The sequence below is a fragment of the Misgurnus anguillicaudatus genome, chromosome 24 (assembly GCF_027580225.2).
Source record: "Misgurnus anguillicaudatus chromosome 24, ASM2758022v2, whole genome shotgun sequence".
NCBI lineage: Eukaryota > Metazoa > Chordata > Actinopteri > Cypriniformes > Cobitidae > Misgurnus > Misgurnus anguillicaudatus.
Genome location: NC_073360.2, coordinates 10,926,646 through 10,941,683, shown reverse-complemented (window position 1 = coordinate 10,941,683; position 15,038 = coordinate 10,926,646). Strand labels below are relative to the sequence as shown.

Below are 15,038 nucleotides of genomic sequence, written 5' to 3'. Positions count from 1 at the left end.
CAATCCATGTAAGACTGACTCATTAATCTTGTTAATCAAAGAAGGGACAAAATAATTAGGAGGGTGGCACACAGGTACAAGAAGAGGTGCTGCACAAACACCCCCCCACACACACACACACACACATACCCAAAAACTCACCAAGGGCATATACAAAGAGAAAACAACAGAAACAGAATGCAACATGCAATACATAAAACTTAAACGTAAAACCAAAAATACTTGCAATTATATTAAATGGTAACTGCTTTGAATTATTCAAATTATTCCTTTGAGATTTCGCAATGATTAATTAATTATATATTTGTATTCTCAACAATGAATGTAAGACATTAGTACCTTTCAAGGCCCCAGTGGCATTCTGAATTAAAGTCGAATACATTCAAATATCTATGCACCCACACACCCTGAAAAACTGAAGTCCAAAACACAAATTCGTTTTCCAGCACTGACAGCGAAGCTCCTCCAGGATTTCAGACTCGAAAAGCTTCCACACGGCTTTCAGTCAAAATGTAATTATCGTTCTTCAGAAAAGCCCTGGCATAGTAAATTGGACTGTGTATCTCTGGCCAGTTACGCACAGAAGATAAAATCACATTGCTGCCACAAGGGGCAAAGACTACGTGGTTCCCTTTTGATGTACATTTCCCAAAATCTGTGCTCTCTGTCGGACAAACGTATTTTAATGTTTGAGGACGTTTTTGCATCAAAGTTTATACAAAAACAATACTGGAAGCATAAAAACAATACCATTTAAAAAAAAGATTTGTGTCCAAATTAGAGCACCTGAATCTCTGGGACCACGGCACCCCTCTCGTTGCAGGTCCCGGCGAATGCCGTCAGCGGGGCGGGCAGAACTATGGGCATGGGCCGGGTGAAGCTGCTCAGATCACAACTGGGGATGTCGTTCACCTCATGCCGCATCACAATGGTGTCCATAACGAAAAACCGTCCCCACGGCAACCACAAGGTGTGCTCTTGAGTGATAAACGGAGCACGTTCAAACCTTAGGGCTATGGCCACGCCCCCATTACTCACCAGGTCGAAGCTGAAACAGAGAGGATGGAGTTTGGTTACAGCGACTGGTATGTATGCCATGGCACATGAGAAACAAAGGGTTTGGTTAACAAAATGTATAAGTACCACAAAATATTCAATTCAAATTTTCAATTCAATTTTTACATAATAGATGCAGTGAAAAGCACAGAAAATCGACAGATAGCACAACATAATACACGATAGCACAAGCAGCTAAATTTGCTGCGGCTATACATTAACATTATAAGCGAACGTATTATTAATGTAACGTATAGAAGTTAAGCCCAAGAAGGCTGCCTCCCCGGGTTGAAAAACCCCCTAGGAGTAAAAAAACCCCGGACTTTTTATCCGGGGAAGTAAAAAAAGTCCTAGGAGGGAAAAACCCTTGGGAGATATATATATATATATATATATATATATATATATATATATATATACATTGAAACGGATAAGAAGATAAAGCGGAGAAAATACAACCTTTTAGCATCAATTGGAGCAATGGTTTTGGAGCAATACACTTCACCTCCGATGCTCCCAGATGGACCGTCTTTATAAGTACTAATAAGTATACTAAATTACTACTTATTCCAGTGCTTTGTGGCTAATGGCCCTGTCTCAAATGCCACCTTTGGTCCTGGCAGTGTCTCCACTTTGGTGACATAAAGCTGCTTAGATGGTTAGTGAGTCTGTTAAGTCCACACTAGCATGGGCTCTTTAACAGGGACACATTGAGGGATGCACACTGCTTCTGAATCATAAATGACAAATGGGACACGACGCAGTCTTCACGGACATGTGCAACGGCTATAAAAATGGCACAAGTGCAATCTGGGGCCGCCAGATGAGTGCCCACCGCTGCCTGAGGTAAATGAAAAAAATATATAGATTATTTATAAGTTGTTCTTCTGCATTTAAAACAATAAAATTGTGTTTTTATCAGTAAAATCCATTCTTAAACGCATCGGAATTTAATAGCGCTTGAAGCCGGGTCATTAAATACAGTTATTTTATTTAGCATGCTACAACCACAAGCTTAAAGATGGCATTTAGATTTACCATTCAGTGATCATTTCATTACCACATAAACCATTTACTAACATTTTAATCAACAATATTCACCGTTACTCTGCACTGCTATTAAAGCCAGACTTAATAAAGGTTGTAATTCATTATGTTTCTTTAAATGATAGGACTGAATTGAAAAAGACTTGGCGCCAGATATTTGGTATGGTTTTTATCTGGCAGCTGCACAATGTGATTGCAACACAATGGAGCACTGGCTCAATTTAATACTCTGTGCTTTTGAATCTGCATTAATGAAATCAGTTTGAATGGGTGCCGTGCAATGTCGTTATTCTCTATTGGGAAATAAACTGGCAAGATTCCTCATGCCGCAGTGGTTATGCATACGCCAGCGTGCGTCTTTGTTGCTCCGAGGCACGGTTTGCTTTGATAAATGAGTTGTGAGGGAAAATGGCTAAGGTATGAATCTGTGTGTAGCGGGTTGTCGGCATTAATCTAACTACATATAGTACGGTATGATTTATTTAATAAAGTATCCTAGGCTAGCAGGCTAAGCCTATTAACTAACTGGAGTTAACAGTATAGTAGTTGATATGATGATTTTTTTAAATAGGTAAAATCACATACATCATATTTGGTCAAATTCTAATTTTTTTCTAATCAGGCATTAAATAGATTAATCATATAAGGGCAGTTTCCTGGACAGGGTTTAAACCTATTCCCAGACTACAATGCATGTTTGAGTAGTCTTAACTAAAAAAAGCTTGGACTGACCTATCTTCATATTTACCTAGTGCCATTGTTTTGTCTGAAGATGCACAATGGTTATGTTTTTTGTAAGGTATGTTTGTAAAAATATACTTGAATTTCCTAACATAACCAAGTCCTAGTCCTGGTTTAATCCCTTTCAGCCAATAGAAATGCCAGTGGGAACTGGATGTAAAGTTATGTTGGTTGGAAAGCTCCACCATATACAGCGCTATAAACCGAATATTCAATTGTGAATTATATGTGGGCTATGCTGTAAATGTTATCACAGCTTTCAGAAAGACTCTGATCTTCTCCCTCGTGTATTGTGCACATACTAATAAAACATGCCCTGGTATATACTGTATAAAATAAATATGATTCGATGCATCCAAACAGCCGGCTTGCACAGACCCGCGGACACGTTGAAAACGCTGTACTGAGTTTTAGTTTTGTAGCTGGCTCTGATGCGGTGTGCATCTGTAGTCACACCTTACGCCGCTTGAACATTAATTCGACTATATATCCCAACGGGCTATTTACAGAGCACTCATTGGTAAGCCTGATAAACAAAGGTCCGCTATGCCTTTGTTGCTGTGCCCTTACTAAAATGTGAACGTTTTTCTGTTCTCTGTGGGTGTCTAAAAAGAGCATGTTGGGAAGCATTTGCAAGGAAAGAGAGGAAAAGGAAAACGGTAATGGGAAGAATAATTCACAGTATTAGCTAGAGTTTAAGGTGGTCTAGCCTGCCCAAACTGGTCTTTTGCTGGATTATATGGTTTCCCACCCAAGACAAGTACCCAAAACCTAAAAAAAAACGCAAGCCTGATTGTTAACTTGTCAGATGGCCTTTTAGAGCTGTTTTTTAGTTTGTAAACATTTGTTAAAGTAGTTAAGTGGTAATGTAGTAATGCTTTATGCTTTGTTTGGTTGTGTTGATGACGTTTCGAGTGGTCGTCTTCAGTTCAAAAAGAATAGCGGGTAATGCCTGTGGGCGTGACCTCATTATAGATAATGAGGTCAGCCGTGAAAAACTGGACTCTCTTTACTTCAATACAGATTATATAAACGGGCAATATTTGTTTTCGATTACAATTAGTTTGTTTAAAAGTAGACATTTCAGGCTTTCTTTGGATATGTGTATCATGTTTGTGTGACGAGTATTCACGGAGTTTCAATTGATTTTTGTAACGTGTTTTGAGAGACAGAAATGTCTGAATGCGCACCCTGTTTATTTTCTTTATTTGACAAAAACACAAAGATTTGTTTTTATTGTGAATGTACACAAATTAAAGAATACCCTCTACGGTTTCAAATGATGTATAACACGTATGTGTATGATTATTAATAATTGAGTATTTTAAGTTGATTTTGCTTTGATGAGGAGAAAGCACGTCAAAACGTGGTGTTGTGTTTTTGAACCTCATAGAGTTAATGTAGTGAACTGAAACAAAGTTCAAATAAAAATAATGTTCACTTTTCCAGTAACAAGCTACATTATACTTCTAGCAATGGCGTTTTTTATTCACATTAAATGCTACCGTTTCAAAGTACCTTCTTTAACTTTAGCAGACAACCTACAGGTAGTCAATTTTGAAAATATTGTATGTCATATTGCAAGGCCAAAGCAGTCACGTGGGCTGAAGCTCACACATACCCATTACCACTAAAGAACCTACAGGCTGCCACGCCAATCGATGAGCGATTCTTAGGACCGATATCAATCACGCTAGTACCTCAGGCAGAAGTGGCCAATTTTATTAGGCCTTGTGCATCCAGCCTTTCAGGGGACTCTTTGAAGAGATGCAACTTTAACCCTTAGGGCTTAACCCGATTGATGGGTTGGACCTCTACATGAATAATCCGATGTCTATACCGCTTATAGCTCAGTGGTCACAGATGACGCTACACATCCCTCCGATCTCTCCTCCAGGAAATTGTGTTGCGTAACCTACTTTCAATACACCATAACAAATGTATTATGGATGGCTTTTGGATTTCCACAGTCTACTTTAGGCTACATTTTGTATTACATGAACATCCACCGCATGTGACTCGGTCAATCCAACTGTAGTGGTTGGCACAGGCTGAGAGATCTCGTGGATAGTGGGGAAAGTGGTAATTTAAAAATCTGAGCCACCAGGACAGTATAGATCACAATCAAATGAAATCAGTTAAAAGAGCTTTCCTGTTCCAAAGCAAGCGAACAGGTGCATTTGGGAGTTTATGCTGTACTGGGTCTGCAGGGCTTGATGGGTGGTTATTGGAAGGAGAGCATGTGTTTACGGAGTAATAGGGAAAATTTGAGAGAATCAGAGAGATGGAAGATTGTTTACAGCTACGAAAAAGCCCTAAAAACAGAAAGCTGTTCAATGATGCACTGGGAATAAAATCAGAGAGCCAATATGTATACTTAACATTCAAGCATAAATATGGTGACATGAAAGGGTCCAATATAAAAAGGCAATAGTATACAATAGTAGCAAGGACAATTAATAATAAAACTACTTATAGGAAAACAACCCTGTTTATAAAAATTGTACTATGTTCTTACCTCCACTTAGACAAATTATTACATACCTATCTTTTTTCAATGCGTGCACTTAATCTTTGTACAGCGGGTTGTGATTGTGTTAGCATTTAGCTTAGCCCCGTTCATTCCTTAGGATCCAAACAGGGATGAATTTAGAAGCCACCAAACACTTCCATGTTTTCCCTATTTAAAGACTGTTACATAAGTAGATACACAAGTAAGTATGGTGGCACAAAATAAAACGTGGCGATTTTTTAAAAGCAGAAAAAAAGGGAACTATATTGTATGGCGGAAGAGCACTTAGTTTGCAGCACTTCGCCACCATACTTACTCGTATAACTATTAATTTAAGAGTCTTTAAATATGGAAAAAAATGGAAGTGTTTGGTGGCTTCTAAATTCATCCCTGTTTGGATCCTAAGGAATGAATGGGGCTAGGTTAAATGCTAACACATTCATGACGTGCTGTACAAAGATTAAGTGCACGCATTGAATAAAGATAGGTATGTATTAATTCATTCAAGATGAGGTAAGAACATAGTAAAATATAAAAAATGGTGGTGTTTTCCTTTAAAAATGCATTTATATAAAAACATGTCAACTAAAAGCAGATGCTTTTTAAATACTTAAAGCTTCGCAAATGTTATTATTAAAAGCTTACAGATATTTGAACCACACTGACTAAAAGCTACAAAGCGTCAATTATTTTTTATAGTTTTCATCACAAAACTAAAAGACATTCACTCATGATGTGGAACAGTTTTTTGACAATGATCATTAACATATGAAAGTAGATTGATCTTACCTGCCATCCTGTCGGGTGATGCTATACCCATAGGCTGGTTTATTGATAAAGCTGATATTCACACCAACCAACGGCGTTCCATCTGAAGTCACCACTTGTCCTCGGATAACACAAGCATGACTGCGGAATAACAAAATCCAGGTTTTCATTAGTTCAACTTTTATTGTGTCGGGTTCCATCACGTCACATGGTGTTTGTAAACGCATATAATAAATTTAATTAATCCCAAGGAGTCTCCAGTGAGGTTCCCCATTCCAGATAACAGATAAATGCGCCAGTATTTGTGTCATTCCTGCTCTTTCAGGCAATAATATGGAGGTATGAGTGCATTTAGTCACAGCAGATATCAGGGCTTGAAACTGCCTGTCTGATGTTATCTTCCAGCCTTGGGAGCTCAGACATACTGATCGATATGAAAAAGGTCTAACAGTTTCTTAAAATCCAGAACAAGTGCAAAACAACTCCCCGCTAGGCATGACTTCTTTCAATGTATGACGCATAACAGAGATTTCTAATCGGGCTTTAGGCTGTTTATGAAAAGGAGATTTATAAAAGGACAAAAATTCAATGCAATACTACGGAAATCTGAAATTACAGCTTTTGCAGCTATTGAAATGAAACACTTACAATATTGCACACGCTTGCAAAAGTCATGTGGCTATACATACTGTAATGTCTATACGTACACTCACCTAAAGGATTATTAGGAACACCTGTTCAATTTCTCATTAATGCAATTATCTAACTAACCAATCACATGGCAGTTGCTTCAATGCATTTAGCAACTTTGACTGAAATAACCACTCGTTACAACCGAGGTATGCAGCAAAGCATTTGTGAAGACACAACACGCACAACCTTAAGGCGGATGGGCTACAACAGCAGAAGACCCCACCGGGTACCACTCATCTCCACTAAAAATATGAAAAAGAGGCTACAATTTGCACAAGCTCCCCAAAATTTGACAGTTTGACTAGAAAAATGTTGCCTGGTCTGATGAGTCTCGATTTCTGTTGAGACATTCAGATGGTAGAGTCAGAATTTGGTGTAAACAGAATGAGAACATGAATCCATCATGCCTTGTTACCACTGTGCAGGCTGGTCTTGGTGGTGTAATGGTGTGGGGGATGTTTTCTTGGCACATTTTAAGCCCCTTAGTGCCAATTGGGCATCGTTTAAATGCCACGGCCTACCTGAGCATTGTTTCTGACCATGTCTATCCCTTTATGACCACCATGTCCTCATCCTCTGATGGCTACTTCCAGCAGGATAATGCACCATGTCACAAAGCTCGAATCATTTCAAATTGGTTTCTTGAACATGACAATGAGTTCACTGTACTAAAATGGCCCCCACAGTTCTGAACCCAACAGAGCATCTTTGGGATGTGGTGGAACGGGAGCTTCGTGCCCTGGATGTGCATCCCACAAATCTCCATCGACTGCAAGATGCTATCCTATCAATATGGGCCAACATTTCTAAAGAATGCTTTCAGCACCTTGTTGAATCAATGCCACGTAAAATTAAGGCAGTTCTGAAGGCAAAAGGGGGTCAAACACAGTTTTAGTATGGTGTTCCTAATAATCCTTTAGGTGAGTGTATACAGTACTGACCAAAAGTGATGTCTAATTTTGGACGCTTATTTGCTCTTATTCAAATATTTTATTAAACATGCATTAAAAATGTTGAGCTTTTGTATATCCAGATTCACTAATAAGCTGTGGCTCAATAAACTCCTTAAATGTAGCAATCTTCACATTCAAGTACCATCATATTTACAAACAGGTGCTTAAAATTAAAAAACTATATTTGATTTTTTATGAATTGTACATTTCTGAGAAAGACTACAAAACATTAAATAAAAATTCAAATACGGTGAGTGAAAGAGAAACAGTCAAAAGTGTCCACAGTTCAATACAAAAATGATCACAGTTTAATATTACCATAGTACTTACTGAGCATGCTTTCTATTTAAATATATAATCTAGAAGCAATACAGGGCATACAAAAAAAAAATGTTTGCAATAAGCTTTAAACATTCGCCAAAGTAGCGGAACAATTAACACTGATGTGTAAGAGGTTGACCCTTTCCTGTCCTTACTTCGGGCAAGATCACGGTCCCAACAATATTCCCGTCCCAGGGAGACTAACGTTATGCTAATTTAAGCAGCCTTTCACCTTCAGCAGTCCTTGCCTCAGCTCCGCGTCCCTGTAAACAAAGCTAGCAGAGATAGCGTGCCAGCGCACAGCCCCGCCGCAACGACTATTATCAGACCGAGAGTGAACTCAGATGAAATAGAGAGACAGAGAAAGTGACAAAGAAATATTGCTAAAAAAAAGAGCAGAGCGAAATAAAGAACGAGAGAGAGATAAAATGTGTAAAGCTTTTGTCTATCCACGACACTGCTCGGGGTGACAGTTTGATTTAGAGAATTCTCATTCCGGAGGGGCATTGGTGCGAATTTTCACGGGGGGCGCTGAGTGGAACTGTCGTCTTTGTGTCGCTGCGAAATATGTTGAGCTGATTCAACAACTACGAGACAAATGATTTAAATATTGATCCTAAACAAATCTGAAAAAGACAAAGGAGGGGACATTGAAGAGCCACCCCCACACTCAAAATGAGATTGTTGAAGAACGTGCAAGGTTTATGGAGTCGGTCTTGACAACATTTTCATGACAGATAAATCACCTTATAGCCCTATCACCATTGTGTCGGCAGAAGTGTAATTTCAAGAAAATTGTAGACCGCTCTCTGCTTTGATATTAGACACGACAACTGTACTGATAGGCAATTTCAGCGAGCGTTTCATGAAGCGCTCTTTGTTCGTGTTAAAGAGTAAATATCGTAAGTGTAAGACAAGCATGGCTATGTGCAGAAAACTGCATGGTCTCAGCAGGCATATTTCAGGATGCCTCGATGCATATTGGGCTGAATTAATGTGTGCAAACCCTTGTAGAGTGCAGAATTAAATCAGCAAATTTCTTTACCACTGTAATGTTTTACCATTTCATCAGCTAACCTTATTTTAACATTCTCAGAAGAAAACGAAGCTTGTTGTACACAACTTGGTCCCGTGTACCGTGCTAAAGTGCGCTGAGGTTTTATTTTGCATTTAGTGTGTGTCTGGGGCTTTATTGTACATTTTGTCATTTGCCCGGCAAGTGTTGTAAGTGCAGTAGTTTGCAAAGTAACATATGCAGTAGTCAAAGTGATGCTCGTCTTAGTAAGCACCATTAGTTACGACTTCATAACAGGTGCTAAATAAAAACACGCTCCTTTTCTTGCATTACTGTTACATACCAGTCTTCTTCTTCTCTGGAAATGCAACATGTTGTAAATAGGCTAAATGGAGAGCCATACTTGGCCATCTCCAAATGATGGTAAAAGCATGTAAGTACACTCTGATGCACCAAGTAAACAACTTGACCCAAGTGCATCTCAAGCCAAGCGCATTTACGCTTTTGTGCGATCTCCGGTGCGGAGGTAAACAGAGCTCATGCCGTCCATGTTAAAATATATTAAGACATCAGGAACCTTGCAGGAGCCATACGGGTCAATAGGATGATGTGTCACTTTGATTGTCGCCATCCGTGTTGCTTTCTTGTGGTTGGACACACCAGACATGCATTTTGGACATGTCTACTAGCAAGTGGTTATAGAATCAATAAAAAAGGCAGATCAGGTGATGACAGGGGGCTGTTTAAGATCCACCGCGGTAAAGGCTCCATCTGGACTTGAGAGCCGCTGTCAGGCGCTCTCATATCTGTCAGGGGGTGGAGAAATGAAGGGGTGATAAATAATATATCAGGCTTGATATTTTTAGGTGAATCGAGGTCTGCGATCTTGCGGCTGGTGGTCGGCTTCCAAAGCTTTTATTTATTTACGCCTCTTTTTTCTCTGGAGACGTTGACGAAGGACGACGAGACCCTCGTGTTGAAATAATGAAGAGGGTATTGAGAGACTCCCTGTTGAGTTTCACAAAAATGTCACCTTGGGAAAATGTCACACTGTATTACAAGAGCATTTCATGAATGCTGGCCGACATGTCCGCAAAAGGCAATATCAAACACAAGTCCGGTGTTTCATTTCTCAAGCATGAGAGCAGCTGAGGTTAGACATATCAGACATGAGCTGATTGAGGGCGCTCTGATTTATGCATGAGAGGAACGATTAGTAGATAGGACTGAGTGTGAGAAGGAAAGAGTGCTGGCCTCGGCTTTGAAGTGATCAGAGCCTCATTAGAATGGCACAGATTAGACAAAAGAAGCCTGTACTTGCCACAGGCTCAGTCACGCAAAGAAATGGGCCATTTGGTCCAAAGTCTGAGCTGAAATGTGGAAAATGTCCATTTGCGAGATGCAAAAACAATATTTTAGCTCAGGAAAGGGTTGTTCATTGATCCGAAATCCTTTAAAACAAGAAATGTCTTTTTGACGAAGGAAAAACAAAGAAAGAAACAAACAAGACGGAAGCTAAAAACGGGAGGCTTTGAATCGAAGACCTCTTTGGCACATTATGCCTTATGGAGAAGAGAATGGAAACGTCAAAGTACCCTAGGCGACACCATTAAAGCCATTCTCTATGGAGATTACAGAAAGATGCTCATTTGGTTGTTTCGTTTTTGCATTTTTGCTTATGAAATGTCATGAAAGGAAAAACGGCGACACACTACAAGATTTCAAAGCAGCACAACGTTTTCCCCAAGTCTTTGATAACGTCCTTTGTGAGGTTCTCAATTGGAAACAGAAAGAAAAAACAAGACCTTTGCACGAGCGGGATGCAAATTAATTGCAGTTCACGTTTGCTATTGTTTACAGTTACACGAATGCCAACAAATATAAGGAGTCACATAGGATCGCACGGTGACAGCACCGTTCTCCCTTTTGAAGGATGTTTGGTGCACCATGGGACAAGCCCCATGGCCTGTTTGTTTACTGGAACAAAGAATGTTGATGGATTGACAGCATTCTCTACTTTTTACTCATTGATCTAAATATTGCTACTCTAGTGAATCGGGATAGGAATAGAAATCAGTACCTAAGCTGCAAATATCTAGGAATATTAAAGGGACACTCCACTTTTTTAAAAAATATGCTCATTTTCCTGCTCCCCTAGAGTTAAACATTTGATTTTCATTGTTTTGGAATCCATTCAGCTGATTTCCGGGTCTGGCGCTACCACTTTTAGCATAGCTTAGCACAATCCATTGAATCTGATTAGACTGTTAGCATCATGCTCAAAATTTACCAAAGTTTTAATTTTTTTCCTATTTAAAACTTGACTCTTCTGTAGTTACATCGTGTACTAAGACCGACAGAAAATGTAAAGTTGTGATTTTCTCGGCCGATATGGCTAGGAACCATACTCTCATTCTGGTGTAATAATCAGTGACTTTGCTGCTGTAACATGGGTGCAGGAGGTGCAATGATATTACGCACTGCTAGGGTGGCCATTCGTGCCAGTTCCGCCGGACACGTCCCGAACATGTTTTCGGGTTCATTCTCCGGGAATGTCGCGTTGCTCGACCGCATACATCATCACATTTCAGTTAAAATACATTAGAAAATTAAGATTTATTTATTTTAAGACATACAATCATTGTAGTTTCATTCTTACCTTGAAATGTAACGGTTGCTTTTCTGAAATTAAACCCGAAATATTAAACCTTGATGACGTATGCGGTCGACCAACGCGACTTCCGGAGAACGAACCCGAAAACATGTTCGGGACGTGTCCGGCGGAACTGGCACGAATGGCCATCCTACGCACCGCCCGAAAACAGTCCCCTGCTATTGAAAGTTAGTAAGGGGAGTATTTTCGTCTGCTGCGTAATATTATTGCGCCTCCTGCAGCCATGTTATGGCAGCAAAGTCCTTGATGCTAAATGGTCTAACCAGATTAAATGGATTATGCTAAGCTATGCTAAAAGTGCTAGCGCCAGTCCCGGAGATCAGCTGAATGGATTCAAAAACGGTAAAAATCAAATGTTTAACTTTAGGGGAGCTGGAAAATGAGAATATTTTCAAAAAAACTTTTTTCTATGATGCTCAAATTGTGTTAAAAAGTTTATATTTGGTTGCTCCAACCAGGCAGCTGACACGCATGTGCTCTTGTAATGTTTCTTTGGCTACCAGTCAAGAGCATTTGAGCATTGAGGCGCAATGACTTTACCTTTGACAACTGGCTCATCAAATTAGATGGCGGGACTTATTCCACAATACCGCGTTTTTTGCCCTGACTTCTCTAATTTTTATAATAACATTATAAATTGACTGCCTTGCTGTTATGTCTATATATCTATATCCTTAACGCTGAAAACTAAAACACAAGATCAAAATCAGCACCAAGAACACCAAATTCATTGTATGTAGCTAAAAAACACTTACATGCCGTCAAAGGGATTGACGCCAGGGATGACGTGGGTACTGTCCCGGCCAACCAGAAAGCGGACACGGTGGTAGAAGGACCGCAGGGTGCTCTGTGTAGAGGAGATCTGTGATTCCTGGATGATGTCTAGTGGATCAGGGGAGCCCACACATAGAGACGTGGTGTGACAAGAAGTCTGCAGGCAGCAATCCGGGTCCATGCAGTCCATTAAACCATCTATTGATAAAGATACAGAATGGGAAAATTCAAGAAGCATATTGTCTAAAATGAACTAGAATTGTATGCTTCAATGAAAACCAGTTTATATGGTAGAGCTAGTCTAGATGGTTGTGCAAATTAACCACCACAAAATGGACCAAGTGTTCACATTATGGAACAATGCCCTATTCAAATTGCTTACTGCTAATACACAAGGTGCTCTTTGTGCTTAATCAACCCTACATGCACAATAAGAGTTGGGTTAAGTGCCAGCTTGACCAGGTATGACATTGCTCATAAGGTGCTTAATTTACAGCTTTCCTAAATCCTTATGTTATCCATTGTAATGTAATTTTACAAGTGTTGATGTCCAAAGCATCTTTAAACAAGTGGTAAGAAGATTTCATTATCCCAAAAGGAACACTAGTAAACTTAAAGCAGCACCATGAACACCGCTGAGCTTCTGAGCAATCACTGACTCTGCTGGGCGTCTTGCTCTGCCCTACAGCTGGGCTACTGCAGTAAGTTAAAGTCAGCGGTAGAGATGTCTGGCTTCGCACTTCATGTTTTTTCCTTCCTACCTCTACTGGCAGCCCAGCTTCTCTCTCTTGTAATTCGGCTGAAAAAATTCAGTACTCCGGGCCATGCTGAGAGGAACCCTTTAATGTAGTGAAGTGGGTCATCTCTTATTCTGTACTCTCTTCCTCTCTCTACTTTCAGGAACCTCTCCGACCAGATGGGCCAGATTACAAAAATAACAGCTCTCCAGGCGGATGTCTCACCGCTGCTCGTTTCAGTCGTTGCAATGGTGCTGCCAATTCGCAACTACATGGCTAGCATATGTACTAGCAGTTTGTGACTGTAAAATTGAAGCGGTGGAGCTGTGTGTTTCATTTTGGTCTGCATGTTTTTGCCTCAGGGATGGCTACCCACATGACCGTTCATGTCTGTCCCTCAGAGCGAATGGTTAGGATGGCTGTATCTTGTCATGAAAACACAAACAGGCCTATTCACATAAAATACTCTATGTCATTGGTGATGATTTGTAGAGTTTGTAAGCTACAACTGAAGAATAGTGGGTGAGCTCCCTAAACAAGTGATTATTGAAGTGAATATATTCCTGGCTCAGTGCAGTTTGTGACAGGACAACCCTACCGTTGATTTGGAGACTTGGCAGGATGTTGGTTCGGGGCAGATGCTTGCTGGCAAATGAAAACTGGGTGATGTGGACTCTTTGCAAACTTATGGAGTATCTTACTTATCTACAAGCCCCCCATGTATCCATGGGTCAGACTGAATTATATGCACTGATATTTAATAAATAACTTGCTTTTGTTTGATGTACCTGTTTGAGGTGGACAATAGACAAGATATTACTGACAAACTGACACTGAGATCAAAGAATTCCAGTAGAGACTCTAAAAAACTTGAGATTAAACAAGATAAGAGCGAGGAATGAGACAAGGTGAGACAACATAATAAGAAGGGAAGAGACAAGAGGAAGTAAAATAAGACACAAAATGTGACAAAAAAGGGAAGAATAGAGAAAACAAGAACGACGTGAACTCATAATAAGTACAAATCAGTGAACTCCTTGTACCTCCATCATTGTCCTTGCCGTCGCTGCAGGCCGTCTCCATTGATGTGTCGCAGCCTGCTCCCCGCCAGCCCAGCTGACAAACGCAGTACCAGCCATTATTACCGAGCGTGCATCTGCCGTTGCCATTGCACAGACCAGGACAGCCCTCTGTGCATACAAGAGCAAAGCAAACACATTAGACGAGAAAGCAAAAACATAAACATACTCAACAGACACAATAATACCAAACCTAGTCACTACATCCAACACTAGTTCTCAAATAAAGAAGTGTAAATGAAGGACTAGAGGTCAAAAGAGTGCATTAGTAATAATAGTGATAAATTTAAGTGATTAACTGATACACCTTTTCCTTAAGCCCTTATATCCTATTGAGGCAGCCTTATACTGCAGAGCTCAAGCGGATCAATACATTCTCATTAGTGTTGTACAATAGATGCAGAACTCGGCTCTAGAGAGAGCGAGAGAGAAAGAGAGAAAGAGAGAGAGAGAGACTTGAGATAATGAGATACAAATGAAAGTAAGAGGCAGAATCTAACCTGAAAAAAATCATTATGTGTTTGTGATTTTGTGATAGCGTAACAAAAGACCCCATTAAATCAGATTTGGAGGTTTTTGACTATAAGTCCACGTCTGTTAGCTCTAAGGTACTTTATATGCTATTTACATCTAAAAACTAAAAAATGCATTATCTTATGGTAAAACGA

At 39.9% G+C, this 15,038-nt stretch overlaps 1 protein-coding gene across 11 annotated transcripts in view; it reads right to left on the bottom strand.

Moving 5' to 3' along the window:
* The window catches only part of tenm4 (teneurin transmembrane protein 4), a 287,452-nt gene that overhangs the window by 63,824 nt on the left and 208,590 nt on the right, over positions 1-15,038 (bottom strand). For all 11 annotated transcript variants that reach the window (XM_055195967.2, XM_055195958.2, XM_055195960.2 and 8 more), the window contains 4 exons: positions 14,335-14,481; positions 12,536-12,752; positions 6,146-6,265; positions 787-1,048 (listed from right to left, as the gene is read on the bottom strand). In XM_055195967.2, the coding sequence (XP_055051942.1) occupies positions 787-1,048; positions 6,146-6,265; positions 12,536-12,752; positions 14,335-14,481 (746 nt within the window). The remainder of the gene's footprint in view (positions 1-786; positions 1,049-6,145; positions 6,266-12,535; positions 12,753-14,334; positions 14,482-15,038) is intronic.